Source organism: Balaenoptera physalus (assembly GCF_965194825.1).
Source record: "Balaenoptera physalus genome assembly, chromosome: 5".
Classification (NCBI taxonomy): domain Eukaryota; kingdom Metazoa; phylum Chordata; class Mammalia; order Artiodactyla; family Balaenopteridae; genus Balaenoptera; species Balaenoptera physalus.
In genome coordinates, this window is record NC_138884.1 from 33,378,826 (window position 1) to 33,397,439 (window position 18,614).

Consider the following 18,614-nt stretch of genomic DNA (forward strand, 5'->3'; position numbering starts at 1 on the left):
AGAGCTTCCCCTGGCAGAGTCTTTGCATATTTGATGATCTAGTGATTTGGGTCTCACCATGCCGAGGAATGTGAGCTTCTAAGTGCACTTTTGCCTATTTGGAAAAAGAGTTTAGAATGCAATATGGTTGGTGAAGAATCCTGAGCTTCACGTTTAGTGAGTGAGAAAGGTGCATTTATTTGCTGTTTCATTTTTCTTTTCGAGCCCGGAATTAGAGAGCACGCCACGTTTCCTCAGGTATACCACTTAGTGCTTTGATGGGACCGAAAGTCGCAGGAGAGAGTTACAGCCTTATTCGCAGGGCCGGGCTTGTAACTTCAGGGGCTCTCATGTACCCAGAAGGCTGTTTAGCAGTGAAGTAGACCAACCCGATTAGAGAGGTTTCCCACCCTTCTTAGTGCCTGTATGCGTCTAATAGTTCGTGATCCTCACTGAAGACTGTTCATAGGTGGCTGTGCTGTAAGAAAGAATTTTCTCATTTGTCAAACCATCAAGGGTGACCAGGGGCAATTCCGGCCAGTGTCCGGAGGTTCTCCGAACCTGGATTTAAACTGTGGTTGGATCTCTCCACGTGGTGTGCTGCTTCTCAAACTCAGCAGGTCTCAAATACAACTGCTCACCTCTCAAGCTGCTCGTAACCCTGGGAAGAGTTTTAGTGCCTGTGTTTTTCTCTCCCATTGGTCTGCAGATCGAAGACTTAAAAGTCTTACTCTGGGAGACTCTGAAGTGGCAAGTTTATTTGAACGTGTGCAGATCACTTCAATTCTTTTAAGTTAGTGGTGGCATTTTGTGCACACGCAGGCTTGGCATTATCCATCAATATATGCCAGCCTTGTGTGGAGAAAAGGGAACTCTCCTGCACTGTTGGTGGGAGTGTAAATTGATACAGCCACTATGGAGAACAGTATGGAGGTTCCTTATAAAAACTAAAAATAGAACTACCATAGGACCCAGCAATCCCACTACTAGGCATATACCCTGAGAAAACCGTAATTCAAAGAGAGTCATGTACCACAGTGTTCATTGAAGCTCTATCTACAATAGCCAGGACATGGAAGCAACCTAAGTGTCCATCGACAGATGAATGGATAAAGAAGATGTGGCACATATATACAATGGAATATTACTCAGCCATAAAAAGGAACGAAATTGCGTTCTTTGTAATGAGGTGGATGAACCTAGGGTCTGTCGTACAGTGAAGTAAGTCAGAAAGAGAAAAACAAATACTGTATGCTTAATGCACATATATGGAATCTAAAAAAATGGTACTGACGAACCTAGTGGCAGGGCAGGAATAAAGACACAGACGTAGAGAATGGACTTGAGGACACAGTGGGGGAAGGGGAAGCTTGGACGAAGTGAGAGAGTAGCACTGACATATACACACTACCAAATGTAAAATGGATGGTTAGTGAGAAGCAGCTGCATAGCACAGGGAGATCAGCTGGGTTCTTTGTGACCACCTAAAACAGTGGGATAGGGAGGGTGGGAGGGAGACGCTAGAGGGAGGGGATATGGGGATATATGTATACTTATAGCTGATTCACTATGTTGTACAGCAGAAAGTAACACAACGTTGTAAAGCAATTATACTCCCATAAAGATATTTAAAAAAAATATATATATATATATGCCAGCCTTGAAGATGTTTCAGGAGAGCATGTTAATTTACAGTCTTCAGGAATTAGCATGCAGGAGAAGATTGGGGGCATGGAGGCACACATACGTGAAGTTTTCATTTAGAGTTCTGCATTAGAGCCATTAAGATAATAGTTGAGATCTGTGCATGGGCCCTGGGGATAATGTTAAATCTCCTGAAAGTCAGAATGATGTGATGCAGAGGACATTGGTAGAAGCTTGAGAAACCAAGGAGTTGATCCTTTGCCTCCAGGACATAATACCAGCAGTCTGAAGAGGTCTGTGACCTTGATCAAGTCACTAATCTATCGCTGAATCTACTTAACCCATTTGTAAAATAAGGTAATGTCAACACCTACCCTGCAGGCTGGTTATAAGGAATAAATGAAATAATTTCTGTAAGTCCATTAGCATAGAGCAGGCACTGAATAAAGGCAGTCCTATCTAGTGGGCCCTTCACCATCTTCCCCTAGTAGAGGAGCGCTGCCAGCCTTTGTAACTTAGACTGTTTGAGTTTCATGTGTGATGATAAACCATTATCTTTCACACAAAGCATCTTTGTGCTTTTTTAATGGACTGTACTAAATGTAGTAAACTGTCTTATGATTTTATGTATGTTTGGAAGGCAGAAGATATCTATAAAAGTATAAACTACATGAGAGAATAAATTTAAAATGTACTACATAAGGAACAGGTGATAAATTTATGATTTTTAAATGGAACTGGAGCTTGGTGTGGTCCAATTTTTAAATAATAAAAATTTTGCATAATGAATTCTAATAACACCAGAAAAGTCAACAGAGAGAAAAAATGATTATATTCCAAAATAGACTTGATGTAACTACAGTACCTAGCACAGAGGTAAGAGAGAAAAGCATGCTGTTTACATAGGGAGAAATATATCATATTAGCTGTGCAAACAAACCCAAATTCAGTCTACTGTTATAAACATTTTCAACTAATGAGATTAGGAATTACGAAATACGTGTTGAAAAACAGATGCATTTAAATTTTAGCTTTCTGGAGAGTATCCTGCCCTGACCATAAGAAAGCATGGTCTTTAAGATATCCTTTGACCTGGTAATTTTTTAAAAAATAAATTTATTTATTTAATTTATTTTTTATGTATCTATTTTTGGCTGCATTGGGTCTTAGTTGCTGCGTGCAGGCTTTCTCTAGTTGCAGTGAGCGGGGGCTACTCTTCGTTGTGGTGTGCAGGCTTCTCATTGCGGTGGCTTCTCTTGTTGCAGAGCACGGGCTCTAGCCACGTGGGCTTCAGTAGTTGTGACACACGGTCTCAGTATTTGTAGCTCGTGGGCTCTAGAGCGAAGGCTCAGTAGTTGTGGCACACGGGCTTAGTGTCTCCGCGGCCTGTGGGATCTTCCCGGACCAGGGCTCGAACCCGTGTCCCCTGCATTGGCAGGTGGATTCTTAACCACTGCACCACCAGGGAAGTCCCTGATCTGGTAATTTTGGATAAAATGCTCAAAGGAAACGGCTCCAGAGGGGAAAAATAGAATTTATACCAGTATTTATAGTTATATGTATATAATAAACACATTTGTATATTATTTATATATAATATCTAATATTTATAAATAAGTACATATAGACATACACATATAAACACACATACACACATATATACATGTATACACACACACAAATGGAGCCAATTACATGCCCCTTTTGAGAACTGGCAGAGCAAACATTAGCAAAATGGAATAAAGTTATTAGAAATGATAATAAGCCCACACGCTTAATATTTGGAAAGAGCGGCATGAAATAAATTCAAAAAGAAAAACCCTGTGTGGTCTTTGTTTCAGAGATGCAGGGAAGCACAAGGCTGTCGGCTGCTGTCTCAGGGGCTGGATATTCTGCAGCAGAATAGATAACCTGGAGGAAATACTGACTAAATAAGGCAGTTTCAGGTGATCAGTGCTATGAAGAAGATTAAGCACCGTGGAATCGAGAAGAATTTAGGGCAGAGGGGTGATGCTCTTTTGGGGATGATGGTGTGAGGGGGAGGGTTCTGTGAAGGAGCCAGCCAGGTGAAAGGGGGGCCGGGGAAGGAGCACTTCCAGGGGTGCGACAGCACTTTGAAGCCTGTCAGTGTCCTTCTGGAATGAGTTGGGCATGTGAACCAAGAGCAAGCCAGTGTGGCCAGATCGTAGGGGATAATGGTAGGTTTCCTGGATTACAACAGAATAGTTAACTTGGGAGTGACCCCAATAGCCAGGCTTTACTTTTTTATGGTTAAAAAATTTTTATTGTTTAGTCGTGAAATTATGGTGAAAGTACAGAAGTATATGAACCAAGCGTATGTTTTAAAGAAGAATGATAAAGCAAGTATCCGTAGACTCACCACTAGGTTATGAACTAAAATACCTTTAATCCCCTTGTAGCTGTCTGACTGTCCCCCTCCCTTGCTTCTAGTGGTAAACATCATGTGACTTTTGAGATAATGACTTACTTGCTGTTCTGTAGTTTTGTGACCTATATGTGCAATCCAAACATAGGGTTTAGTGTAGCTTGCTTTGAACTTTATATGAAAGAGCCATACTGTGTGTATTCTTTCATGACTTGCTTCTTTCTCTCCAAATTGTGAGGTTAACCTGAGTTGATACATAAATTTATTGTTATTTTTACTTTATAACGTATGAATATAGTATAATTTAGTCATTTGTTGGTTGTTGATTGGTATTTGCTTTTCCAGTGTTTGGCTATTGCTGTGGTCAGTTCTGCTATAGAAAGTACATGTCTGTAAGTACACGTGTGCAAACGTTTATCTTGGGAATTTACCTAGAAGGTCAATTTGGAGTTGTAGGATATCATCAAACTTACTAGAAAGTGCCAAAGTACTTAAAAGGGAATTATACCAGTTTTCACCCTCGCTGGCAGTATATGAGAATTTTTGTTGCTCGACATACACCAGCTCTTGAGGTTGCCAGACTTAATTAATTTTTGCCAATCTCATGAGTGTATTGAGGTATGTTGAGGTTTTCTTTTCACTTTTATAATCACTAATGAGTTTTGAGCACCATTTCATGTGGTTTTGGGCCATTTGGATTTCCTTTACTTCCTTCTGTGAAGGGCCTTTTCAGGTGTTTTGCCTCATTTTTTATTGGCCTTTCTGCCTTACCTCAGTGATTCATAGCTGTTATTTGTACCTTTGGGGTGTGTGCTTTTCTTCACTCTTTTTATGTCTTTAAAATTTTAATGCAGTCAAATTTTTTGATCTTTCTATATTAGTCTATTTATTGCTTTGTAACAAATCACCCCCACCTCTAGTGGCCTACACAGCAGCCATTTATTTATTTCAGTTTGGACTCAGCTCACTGGGCAGTATGGTCTCATCTGGACTGCCTCCTGCATGGCGGGAAGCTCTGCTTCTGAGGGTGGGATGTCTGACCGATGGGGCAATAGGTAGGGGGCCTGGGCGACATGTCTTTCATCACCCAGCAGGCTAGTGTGGGCTTGATCACGTGGACGCCAGAGGCTTCCAAGGGAGTGGAGCGTGGCTGTGCAAAGGTTCTAGAGCTAGAGGCTCCGAATTAGCACAGTGTCACTTCCACCACGTTCTTTGGCTGCAAGACCAGCCCGGATTCAAGGGGTGGGAAAATAGACGCTACCTTTTACCCGAGGAGTTGCAGAGTCCCATTGAAAAGAGAAGCTCCTACAAAGGAGGGGTGGAGAATTCAGACCACGCTTGCAATCCATCACATTTTACATTATGGTTTTGCTTTTCTTCTCTACTCCAAGGGTAAGAAATGACAATCCTGTATCATCTTCTAAAAGGTTTCTGGTTTAGCTTTGGAAGAATGAAGTTTCAAAAACTGTGACAGTGGAGGATGTTGCTAATGGGGGAAGATATGCGTGTGTCCGGGCAGGGAGTCTAGGGGAAATCTCTGTACCTTGTGCCCAGCTTTGCTGTGAACCTAAAACTACTCCAAAATAGAGCCTGTTAGGAAAAATTAAAACATGAAACCAGACCACGACAGCAGCTGAAAGAGCTGGTGAGCATGATTAGAAAGTTTAAGAAGTGAGAGGAAGCGGCTTGTCGAGGAGGGCATTGGGGAACCATTGTACTTAATGATTGGAGGTCAAGAGTTGGTTAAAAAAAAAAAAAGGGCATTTTCCAATGTAAAAATAATTTTTTGCTTTCATTCCTTGTCTGTCAGCTATAATACAACAACTAAAAAAGAGAAGATTGCTGCTCCTACTATCTTACTAACTTATTCAAAACAGCCCTCAGCATTTATACTGTGTGCTTCGCTTTTGTTCATATTTATTTTTTTGCGTGAATACTCTTATCAGCAATTATGGATTGTGTTTTGTTTTTTTCAACTTTTCAGTTTGCTTGACGTGAAGTTTTACTTTAACACAATCTGTCAGTATTCACTGTAGTGAGCCAGGATCCTTACAGGGTGCAGGAGTCGGGGAGCAGCTTCTTTGAAAGTGCTTTAGACCAGAAGCAGAATTGTACCCTGGTGAGGGCATGGGTTTTGGACAAATGGCTCTGGAATAGACCAGACCTTTGCTGATGTCGTACCTGTGTGACTTTGTGCCAGTTATTTAACATCTCGGAGCTTTGGCACTCCATGGTAAAATAGAGATAATCTTTATCTTATATATCTCTCAAGAGTATTGAGTGAAGTTAAAAATACACCTATTCTCTAGCATGGTGCATGGCCCATAAAATAACTGTTAGCCTGTTGTAGAAGCAGGGTTTTCCACTATTTTCTATGACTCGACAATAAAAAGAAAAAAAAATGAGGACCTGTAGGTCTTTTGCAGAATGAATTCTTTCTGCCACTTAAGCGTGGCCTTTGGTTTCCCTTCCTGCTGCTGTTTTATACGAACACTCTTTGAATCCTCTGGCTTTCTCTGGCTGGAGTTGGACCATCAGTTAAGGGCATCTGGTTGGCCGACTTTGAGCTTTGAGACCCTTAATATTTGAGACCCTGGCAGCCAGCTGGATCTCATCCAGCCCTGGGAGATACTATCAGGTGTGTGTGCTCCTAATCATAGCCAGAACTTTTGCATCCGGGAAGTTCTGACCTGAGTGAGTAGAGAAAGGGAAAGTGCTTCCGGGAACAATATATATATTTCTCCCCCACCTGCTTCATCCCAGAGCATTAGCATAGAAGACAAGCCACCAGAGAGTGCCCAGGTGGGATGATGGGCCCCTTGGCCGAGGAGTTGGGTTGTGTCTCCTCACAGCTCACGTGGAGGAGAGCTCTACAGCTCTGCCATCTGAGGAGGAATCAATTCCTGCTAAGCCTTGACCTGAAACAAGGACCCAAGTAATCACTCCATCTTTCTTCCCAGGTCTTTCGGCAGCCCAGCGGAAGTTTGCTCATTCACTCAGAGACTTCAAATTTGAGTTTATCGGCGATGCAGAGACTGATGATGAACGTTGCATAGGTGCGTAAAGACCGGGTTTTGGTTGGCTTTCCTTTGCTTTGGCCATGAAATAATCACTCCTTTCTTCTTACAGATGCTTCGTTACGTGAATTTTCTAACTTTCTGAAGAATCTGGAAGAACAGAGAGAAATTATGGTGAGTGGTGGGGTGTAAAATAACAAGTCCATCTTTAAGTGGGGGTGGGGAATCTGGGTTTAGAAGCTGGTTCTGGTAGAAGTTTTGGTGCATTTGTCTGTGGATGAATAGTGCACAGTAATGGAAAGATCCCCAGATGAGGTTTGGGGAGCCTGGATTTCTAGTTCCCCAGGGGTGCCCACCCTGGTGACGATCTTGGATAAGTTGCTGGACCTCTAGACCAAGGCCCTGTGTCTTCATCTGTAAAATACTGCGTTGAAGTATATCAGTGCTTTCTAGATTTTTGTTAGCCCTGGAGCAGTTGCATTTAAATCGAGTCTCATGGAGAATCGTAATATGTTAAGAAGACAAAAGCAGAAAATCTTATGGAGAGGATAGCAGGGCACAGTTGGAGCTTGCCTCAGTCTTCTGTGGATTTCTAGGCTGTGTGGAGAGGAAGAGAGCTCGAACCTGGAAGTCTTTAACGTCCCACTTTGCCTTGAGATACATGATCACAGTAGTAGTTAATAATAGCTACCCTCTGTTGAGTGCTCTCCATGTGCCAGATGCTATGCTGAGTGCATTGAGTAGATCTCATTTAACATGAGTTTTGAGGGTATTGGATAACATTTACCCACCTTTCTTAAAACTTTGTATTTCTCTCCTGATATTCATTCAACAAAGATTTACAGCAGAATCGCCATTGGATTATGACACCCTATCTATTTTTCACCAGTTTTTTCAGGTTTTAAAATAAATGGCCATCTATTTTTTCTCTGTTCTCGAGAATGGGTACTACCTAGAATTATGTTGAAGTGTACATGTATGAGGGGGTTCAGATGTGGTGGTAATAATATTGACTATGGCAGCTAAGATAATTAACCTTGACTCTGCGCCTGGTACTGGTCTAAGCTGTTTACCAACGATTAAGTCCTTTAATTCTCACATCAGCCTTATGAAATAGACTCTGTGATTGCCCCCTAATTGACAAATGCAGAAATGGAGGTGCAGCACCTTGTCCAGGATCGCATGGCAGCTGAGGGGTAGAGCCCGGTCAGGCCACAGCCAGACACCCTGGACCACCTGCCAGCGTGGCCAGCTTCCTAGATGTTGCTGCAATCTGGCTGGTGGCTGGTGGGGATTTCTAGCTGGTAGAATTGGAGTAGGAGAAGAAGTAGGAGGAAAGCACTGATTTTTGACTTAAGCATGACAGAGACTTAATGGCCTCTAAAAGCTCTAGTGTAATTCGCACTGCACCCTAAATTCTGAGATGATTTGTGCCTATTGTAAATACTGAAGCGGGCACGTGAAGGTACTGTGCTCCCACTGGGTTTTTTCTGGCACAAACTGACATACGTAACCCTTATTCATGTGTTCCTGTAGTCACAGATTTTTCAGCCGTTTAGAGCAGTCTAAATGTGAGAGTGGATAACAGCAGTGCCATGAAGTCACCCTTCTATTGCATGAAGTGGGTGTGGACGTGTGGGTGGTAAAAGTGTTCTTAGTTTATGTTAATAGTATCAACTTTCTGTTGTCAATCCTCTTTGATATTTAGTTGTATCTTCCTGGGATCCTGAGCATTCAGCAAATATGTATTTGATCTCCTTTTACATTTCAGTTACTGTTTAGAATCTGAGCACATAGCCACAAACAAAGCAAAGTCCCTGCCCTCACGGAGGTTACATTTTGGAAAGGGGAGGTGATAAATGAACAAATATATAACACATTGTCAAGTAGCAATAAGTGCTACAAAATGAAATTGAGGGAATTCCCTGGTGGTCCAGTGGTTAGGACTCTGGGCTGTCACTGCCGAGGGCCCAAGTTCAATTCCTGATCCGGCAGGTGAGAGCCCACAAGCCGTGTGGCATGGCCAAAAAAAAAAAATTGAAATTGAGAAGAGCAGGGAGCCAGGGCACCATTACATCTAGAGTGGCGAGGGAAGGAAGGCCTTTCCAGTGGAGAACTATGAAGGCATCCTGGTATCCGGGGGAAGAGAGTTTCAGGCAGTGTGGTGCTGGAGTTTAGCTCTACAGAAACAGAGTGATACTCTATAGTTGGCCCTCTGTATCCACGGATTCTGCATCTGCAGATCAAAAATATTTGAAAAAAATTCCAGAAAGTTCCAAAGAGCAAAACTTGAATTTACCACGTGCTGACAACTCTTTACCTAGCATTTACATTGTGTTCACAACTATTTACATAGTATTTTCATTGTACAGGCATACCTTGTTTTTTTGTTTTGTTTTTAGTTTTTTAAACACAATTTATTTATTTTTGGCTGTGTTGGGTCTTCGTTGCTGCGCGCGGGCTTTCTCTGGTTGTGGTGAGCAGGGGACTACTCTTGGTCGTGGTGCACGGGCTTCTCATTGTGGTGGCTTCTCTTGTTGCGGAGCACGGGCTCTAGGCGCATGGGCTTCAGTAGTTGTGGCTCGCGGGCTCTAGAGTGCGGGCTCAGTAGTTGTGGCGCATGGGCTTAGTTGCTCTGCGACATGTGGGATCTTCCTGGACCAGGGCTCGAACCTATGTCCCCTGCATTGGCAGACGGATTCTTAACCACTGTGCCACCAGGGAAGCCCCCATACCTTGTTTTATTGCACTTTGCTTTATTGCGCTTCACAGATGCTGTGTTTTTCATATATTGAAGGTTTGTGGCAACCCTGTGTCAAGCAAGTCTTCAGGCACCATTTTTCCAATAGCATTTGCTCACTTTTTTGTCTTTGTCACATTTTGGTAGTTCTTGTTATAGTTCAAACTTTCTCATTATTATTATTATATTTGTTATGGTGGTCTGTGATCAGTGATCTTTAACGTTACTATGGCAAAGAAATCACAACTCACTGAAGGCTCAGATGATGGTTTGCATTTTTAGCAATAAAGTATTTTTTTAAATTAAGGTATGTACGTTGTTTTTTAAAGACATAATGCTATTATTGCATACTTAATGAATCACAGCATAGTGAAAACATAACTTGTATATACTGGGAAATCACAAAATACGTGTGACTCGCTTTACTGCGACATTCGCATTATTGCAGTGATCTGGAATTGAACCTGCAATATCTCTGAGGTCTGTCTGCCTGTATTACATATTGTAAATCATCTAGAGATGATTTAAAGTATATAGGAGGGTGTGCATAGGTTATACGCAAATACCATGCCATTTTATATAAGGGACTTAAGCATCCTTGGATTTTGGTGTCCATGGGGATCCTGGAACAGTCCCCACTGGATACTGAGGGACGACTGTATTTCCTTTTTCTGTTCCTCGAGATGAGTTGGCTGGAATGTGGTCTTAGCTCCAGGCTGTCTGATAAAGAAAGCATGGTTCTCAGAGCTGTTGTTAACTGACCTATTGATTTAATCTTCAGCTATGGGGGTTGATGGGGTCTCTGTCTTGGGCAGAATGAGGGTGACAGGGCTGGGTTTCCAGTGCTGGGTAGAAGTAGGAATAGGATGTTGTCTGTATAAGGCCACGAACCTCAGAAAGGAATGGGACAGCATGTTACAACCCATTTGTGGAAATGGCAGTTCCTGCCGGATAGCAGGAAACTAACTATCCAAAGGCAGAAAGCAGTGGAGGGCAGTTACTACCAACCACAGAATTAACAGGACACCTAATGCTTTTTAAAAAATTATTAGTTTAACTTTTTAGTGTGGCAAAGTTTGAGCATGCGCAAACAAAAAGGAAAATATAATTAAACTACACGTGCTCAGTATTGGCCTTTGATAACCATTGCCACACAACCAGTCTCGTTTCTCCTGTACTCTTCACTACCCTACCCTCATTGTTTTGACAGAAAGCCCAGTATTACATCGTTTCATCCATAAATACTTCAGTATGTAACTCTCAAAGATAACTCTCTTTATGAACCAAAATATACTTGTCACACCTAAAAACAAATAATAATAATTCCTTGAGATTACAAAGAATTAGACCATATTCATTTTTTTCCCCTGATATTCATTTACATTTTGTTTCCTCCCCATGCCTGTGTCCCGTAACAGTTGGTTTGAATCTGGATCCAAATACGTTGCATTTGACTGATAGGTTTCTAAGTCCCATTTAATCTGTAGGTTTTTCTTTCTCCCTTTTCCCCTTGACAGGAATTCCTGATATTCTTCCATTCATTTTAAAAGACCTTTAAGATAGCACGCTTCCTGAGTTATCATTGAGTTATAATAATAAAATGAATAATAACGAAAGTGAAAAAAAAAGGCATTTAACCCATATTGACGTTATTTGGGTGTTTCTGTCTAATCTTGGTAGTCAGTGATCACTTTTTTTTTTTAAAACCATGAAAATTGCGTGGCATCATTATGGCTACTTTTGGTTCATTAAATAGCTTTGAACACAACAAATCTTTGATGATTTCCTCCACACCAGCCTGAAACTTTTTTTTTGTGGCTGCATTGGGTCTTCGTTGCTGCGTGTGGGCTTTCTCTAGTTGCCGCGAGCGGGGGCTTCTCTTCGTTGAGGTGCGCGGGCTTCTCATTGCGGTGGCTTCTCTTTGTTGAGGAGAACAGGCTCTAGGCACGCGGGCTTCAGTAGTTATGGCCCACGGGCTCAGTAGTTGTGGCACACGGGCTCAGTAGTTGTGGCTCACGGGCTCTAGAGTGTAGGCTCGGTAGTTGTGGTGCACGGGCTTAGTTGCTCCGCGGCATGTGGGCTCTTCCCGGACCAGGGCTCGAACCCGTGTCCCCTGCATTGGCAGGCTGATTCTTAACCACTGCGCCACCAGGGAAGTCCCCAGCCTGAAACTTTTGCATAAGAAAAGATAGCTCCCTCGAGAAGTGTCCAGTGTGACCCTGGAGAGTAACTGGTAAAAAGTGAATTAAAATATGTTATACTAAGTGCTGAACAGAAGTATAGGGTGTGGTTGCCTGGAGAGGGGAGCAGCTAAGCCTGTGCTGGTTGGGAAGGGCTTTGTGAAAGAAGCAGTATTTGAACTGGAGTTTTGTGGGGCAGAGACGTGGCTTGTGGGGGGGTCTTTGTATAGTTTAACAAGCTCATACCCACCAACACAGGGACAAGGAGATAAGGAAGGCCTTTCAGGAGCTAAAGTGGATGCCAGTGCTTTCTGAGAACTTTGAAAAACTTGTGTTTTCCTTAAAATTGTCACAGGGTAGCAGCATGTTAAAAGCCACATATTAAAAAAGGCATGCAAAATGATAGCTGTAAAACAGAGGTAGAAATATTCTAAGATTGGTTCTAAGAGTTTAACAAAGTCTTTGTGGTCACTTAATCTTTAAAAGTGATTAGTCAGTGGGCACATGAAAAGATGCTCAACGTCACTAATTATTAGAGAAATGCAAATCAAAACTACAGTGAGGTACTACCTCACACTCGTCAGAATGGCCATCACTCAGAAGTTTACAAATAACAAATGCTGGAGAGGATGTGGAGAAAAGGAACCCTCCTACACTGTTGGTGGGAATGTAAGTTGGTGTAGCCACTATGGAGAACAGTATGGAGGTTCCTTAAAAAACCAAAACTAGAACTACCATATGACCCAGCAATCCCACTACTGGGCATATACCCTGAGAAAACCATAATTAAAAAAGATACCTGTGCCCCTATATTCATAGCAGCACTATTTACAATGGCTAAGGCATGGAAGCAACCTATCCAGATGAATGGATAAAGAAGATGTGGTATATGTATGTGTACACACACACACACACACACAGAGACACACACACACACACACACACACACACACAGGAATATTACTCAGCCATAAAAAAGAATGAAATCATGCCATTTGTAGCAACATGCATGGAATGAGAGATTATCATACTAAGTGAATTAAGTCAGAAAGAGAAAGACAAATACCATATGATATCACTTATATGTGGAATCCAAAATATGACACAGGAATTCCCTGGTGGTCCAGTGGTTAGTACTCTGCACTTCCACTGCAAGGGGCATGGCTTCGATCCCTGGTTGGGGAACTAAGATCCCGCAAGCCATGCAAACAGAAACAGACTCACGGACAGAGAGAACAGAATTGTGGTTGCTGGGGCGGGTTGGGGGGATGGGGGAGGAATGGACTGGGAGTTTGGGGTTAGCAGATGTAAACTATTATATATAGAATGGATAAACAACAAGGTCCTACTGTATAGCACAGGGGACTGTATTCAGTTATCCTGTGATAAACCATTATGGAAAAGAATATAAAAATGAATGTATATGTATGTATAACTGAATCACTTTGCTGTACCGCAGAAATCAGCAAAACATTGTAAATCAACTCTACTTCAATTAAAAAAAAGTGATTAGTATTTCCCAAAGTCCTAAATTAAATGATGGTGCAGCATAATAATTAGACATTTATAATTAAGGCTGAGTCATTGAAATGTTAAAAAATTTCTGTAATCTGTGTTTTAGAAGGCAAAGATCAATGCCAAATATTTTTTAAAAAGCTTTTCATCTCCTGAATAAATGTTAAAATGTAGGACTTTGGGCTTTAAGATATAAAGACATGAGTCTGGAAGCTCAACAGTCAGGAAGATGCGCTTGTTTGTTGGTTTTGAGCCACTGGGTGTATACGGTCATGTGCCTCCTCCCTACCTCAGTAGGCTAGATACATATGCATAGTTCAGCAAACACTGTGCCAAACACTGTGCCAAGCACTGTGCCGAGTGCCATCGAGACAAAGGCATCGTTCCTCCCCTTGAGTGGCGGGCTGTCTGTTGGGGAGATTGCTGAGAGCGTGCATTGTGGTAACAGTTATTGGGGAATTCGGGGAAGGCGCTTTGGAGACATCATTTCTGGTCTGAGTTGACACATCAGAGTTAGCCAGGGAAGGAAAGATGGAAGTGAAGCCCCAGTTTCTTCCTTAAGGGAAAACGGATTGAATTTGAGAATGAAGAAGGACTGTGTTTGCATATCACTGCCCTGCCACCCCCCACTAGTGTCCAGCTCTGTAGCTGTTAAAATGAAGTATTGGAAAGTGGAGAGAAGGCCAGTCTAGGAAATCAGTGGTTCCCTCCATGCATGAGAGTCAAATTTCTATGAATGGTTGTGCTGTGTCCTTGAAAAGGCCAATATTGCCTTTTTCAGGACAGTGTTTTCAAGCGAGTAGTTTCTCCTGATACTATTGCCAGCCTAGAGGTGGAGAGCCGGGTACCGTTAGTGGCCAGGATGGCTGTGTCGCTTCCGTGCATGTCCTCCAAGGAAAGTCCTGTGTGGTGTTTCCCTGCCAGAATTCCGGACATGTTCTCCCTGGCGTGGCAGGACATGCTGTACTTATCTGAGGTGGGCAGCTGTCCAGGAATTTAAGGACTTTTAAAATAGTGCCGTCGTGTTCATGATGTTCTTTTGAAAGCCCTTCATGTTGCATTTACTTCTCTTCATGCATCCTGTCATCCTGCCTTTCAGTTTTTGTCTGTTGCTGAAACGTGACTCTCAGTGTCTGAAGGTTCTGGCACATCAGGGCATTTGCGTGAGAACCCGCGGTGGAGGGAAGCTTGGGGGAGGAGGGGACGCCGGGAGAGAGGAGGGAGAGCTCGCTGCCTGATGGTCCACAAAAGGTGCTTCCTCCTCATCCAGAAGGGGCCGGGGGTGACTGAGCTGGCCAGCAGACATGGGGGGCGTCTTGTCCCCCAGCTGCATCCTTCTCCCCCTTGAGCAGGAAGACCCTGTGTGTACAGACTTTTTTTTGTTGTTTTTCTTTGATGTGGACCATTTTTTAAAAAAATAAATTTATTTATTTATTTATTATTTACTTTTGGCTGTGTTGGGTCTTCGTTGCTGCGCGCGGGATTTCCCTAGTTGTGGTGGGCTACTCTTCGTTGGGGTGCACGGGCCTCTCATTTCGGTGGCTTCTCCTGTTGCAGAGCATGGGCTCCAGGCATGTGGGCCTCAGTAGTTGCAGCATGCGGGCTCAGTAGTTGTGGCACTTGGGCTTAGTTGCTCCGTGGCATGTGGGATCCTCCCGGACCAGGGATCGAACCCATGTCCCCTGCATTGGCAGGCGGATTCCCAACGACTGCGCCACCAGGGAAGCCCCATGTATACAGACTCTTTTGGCTTTTGAGACCTATTTCTTTCTTTCTTTTTTTTTTTTCCCCCATGTTTTTCCCCACAACGGATTTCACTCTTGTGAAAACACTGGGCCAGGGAACACTTGCTGGGTGATTGGCCTTGAGCTTCCGTCCCGATGAAGAAGGCACTAGGCTTCTGAATCCCGAAGGCTTTTGTTAATACAATAAGTCCCCTACATATGAACCGAGTTCCGTTCTGAGAGCGCGTTTGTAAGTCTAACAAAGTTAGCCTAGGTACCCAACTAACATCATTGGCTATATAGTACTGTACTGTAATAGTAATTACAGTATTACTGTACTGTAATACTTTTCACACAAATAATACATAAAAAACAAAAAATAAAACATTTTAAATCTTACAGTACAGTACCTTGAAAAGTACAGTAGTACAGTACAACAGCTGGCATACAGGGGCTGGCACTGAGTGAACAGGCAAGAAGAGTTACTGACTGGAGGAGGGAGAGGAGGTGGGAGATGGTAGAGCTGAAGGATTGTCAGCAATAGGAGACGGAGGGCAAGCTGCAATTTCACTCACACCTGACGATGGTGGAATGCACGTTCGCAACTTTGAAAGTTCGAAACTTGAAGGTTCGTATGTGGGGGACTTAACTGTAGTTTAGATGCTTCCAGGCAAGACACGGTGGGTGTTTCTTCAACCCTCGTCTGATTTGCTTCACTCCTTTCTCATCATTCTTTCATTTTCTCAAGGATCTTACAGAAGCATTTGGTTAAGTGATTTCTATATCTTTTGGGGGTTTTGACACTGATTTTTGTTTCAAACTTTCTCTGACTCTTTTAAAATTTCAAAAGTCCTTCATGGTGTTATTAAAATAATATTTGTTGGTTACAATGAACTAAATATCTTTTATCTCTGGGGAGGAGTTTTTATGATATTCTCTCTTTAGGACACCCTAGGGCAGTGGTTCTCAAAGCAGCATCACGTGGGAACTTGCTAGAAATGCAAATTCTTGGGCCCCACCCCAGACCTACTGAATCAGGAACTCTGGGGTGGGGCCCATCAGGCTGTGTTTTTTTTTTTTTTTTAAATTTATTTATTTATATTTATTTTTGTCTGTGTTGGGTCTTCGTTTCTGTGCTAGGGCTTTCTCCAGTTGCGGCGAGCGGGGGCCACTCTTCATCGCGGTGCGCGGGCCTCTCACTGTCACGGCCTCTTCCGTTGCGGAGCACAGGCTCCAGACGCGCAGGCTCAGTAGTTGTGGTGCACGGGCCTAGTCGCTCCGCGGCATGCGGGATCCTCCCAGACCAGGGCTCGAACCCGTGTCCCCCGCACTGGCAGGCAGACTCCCAACCACTGCGCCACCAGGGAAGCCCCAGGCTGTGTTTTAATAAGCCCTCCAGGTTATTGTGCCACCTGCTGACAGCAGAACCACTGGCCTAGGGTGCAAGTGAAATCTCCACTGGTTTTCGTCGTAGTCTTGTAGCTAGATCTGTCTGAAAGTTGGAAACACTATAAATTGCTTTTCGATGACTTTATGCTTCCCAGGATGTTAAAGTAGTCTTCAAGACCCTAAGCTTTTACTTGTCGTTTCCAAAGGATTTTGGACTATATTAGTTTATTACAAAGGAACAGGTTTCTGCTGTTTGGAATTTTAGCGTGCCTTAATTTGTGTTGAGCCTTGCTTACGAGTTCCTATAGTGTGATAAGTATCTAAGGTATTACATGCCATTGGAAAGATTGTGCCTTTAATGTTATCTAATTATATGGTATATCAAACCTACTTTAATCAGTTCTTTTACAGATAAAGTGACATTTTTTTAATGCAGAATTCTCTTGGCAGGCACATTCAGCTGGGAAAGAATATCCCTTGAACTTACGAAAACATTTCTCAGTTTAGTTTAAAAACTGTCAGTGTTCTAAATTTTTTTTAAAACTTTTTTTTTTTTTTTTTGGCTGCGTGCATCTTGTGGGATCTTAGTTCCCTGACCAGGGAATCAAACCTGGGTCCACAGCAGTGAAAGCATGGAGTCCTAACCACTGGACCACCAGGGAATTCCCCCTGTCAGTGATGGAAACTCATGAAGAACTTTTCTCCTTGGAACTGACCTTTCCAATTTGACAACACTCTTTTTCTTGTAAATTCATTATAATTCGGTCAGATGCAGATGTCATGGTGAAACCTGTTCTTCAGGAATGCACCTTTTGAGAGTTGGATCTTTTTCTGACCTAGAATCCTCTAGAGGTTACAATCAGGACTAACTCACATCAGACTTCTAACATGAGTGCACGTGTCACAGGCAGGAGGCCTGGGCTCCTTGCTGACCCTTGTCATGTGAGGCCTTGCCTCCTGACTCAGTGTCCTTGCCATTGGTGACTCACTGTCATCTGTGGCCTCGCAGCCTTGTCATCGGCACATGTTGCTTCCCTACTGAAACTTACGTTTCCTGTGTTTCAGCTCCTTGGGCTTGTTCTCTGCTTCTGGGGAATCAGCTAGCTCTTGCCATGAACCCGTTAATACTGACGTGAAAGAGTAAAAGCAGGCGTGGGCTCCTGCTATTTACTCCCCAACCTTCAACAGGGGGCACCAGAACGTGACCAGCCCGCTCAGTCAGCTCTCTCATCCAGAGGACTGGTTCCCTTAGTGGGAATTAGTTCAGCCGCATCCACAGTTTCGTGAGGAAAATATTTTCATTCAGATCCTGTCGTGAAATACTCAAAGGTATGGCCTAGGCTCCTAAAACAAAGAGCTGAGGGGGAACTTCGGGAAACTTAGATTTAACTCCTTCAATGAAAAAAAAAAAAAGGTGGGGGGGAAGAGGAACAGTGAGGTGGAGGGATTTGATTTACATCACAAAATAAGTTGGTGACAGAGATGAAAAGAGAATCTTTCTCCTATCTCCTGGTCCTTGCCTTTAGCTCCTCGAGATTTAATACCCTCCCCTCCACCTTCGAATATGGGTGAGGTAGATGTGTATCCCCCAGGCAGCAGTCAGGAGGAAACGTGAATTTGGTTGTTAATTCTCCTGGCCTGTTTGGACAGCTGTAGCCCCTCACTATTTCAATCAACAAACCACTTAAGGACCGCTGAAGGAAGAAATATGAACCCTGATGGTGGAATGAAGATCTGCCTTTGAGACCTTCAGGATGGGTCAAGGAAGTGCCAGTATTAGTACCTAAAGAGTGGGTGCCATCATCTTGGAAGAAAACCCCAGATACCATAGTGGAGCACCTCTTAAAGAAAAGATTCAGCTCCAAGATTCTTGACGGCACGGAGGCAAAAATGTGTGGGGAAAACCAGATATTGGTGACTGAGCTGAAAAGTGATTTGGAGGAGTTGGACTCTGAAAAAGCTTTAGAAATATCTGAAATATATTTTGCTTATTGTCTTTTTAAAAATGTGTACACAAGAGGGATATGTGGTAAAAATATA

The 18,614-nt window shown here is 43.0% G+C and overlaps 1 protein-coding gene across 6 annotated transcripts in view; it reads left to right on the plus strand.

Annotated features, from left to right (window-relative positions):
• ARHGAP10 (Rho GTPase activating protein 10) overlaps positions 1 to 18,614 on the plus strand; it is a 319,062-nt gene that overhangs the window by 77,747 nt on the left and 222,701 nt on the right. For all 6 annotated transcript variants that reach the window (XR_014264077.1, XM_082463359.1, XM_082463358.1 and 3 more), the window contains exons 2-3: positions 6,970 to 7,065; positions 7,139 to 7,200. Coding sequence is in view for 5 of the 6 variants with exons in the window: in XM_082463359.1 (XP_082319485.1) it covers positions 6,970 to 7,065; positions 7,139 to 7,200 (158 nt within the window). In the remaining variant the exon portion in view is untranslated. The remainder of the gene's footprint in view (positions 1 to 6,969; positions 7,066 to 7,138; positions 7,201 to 18,614) is intronic.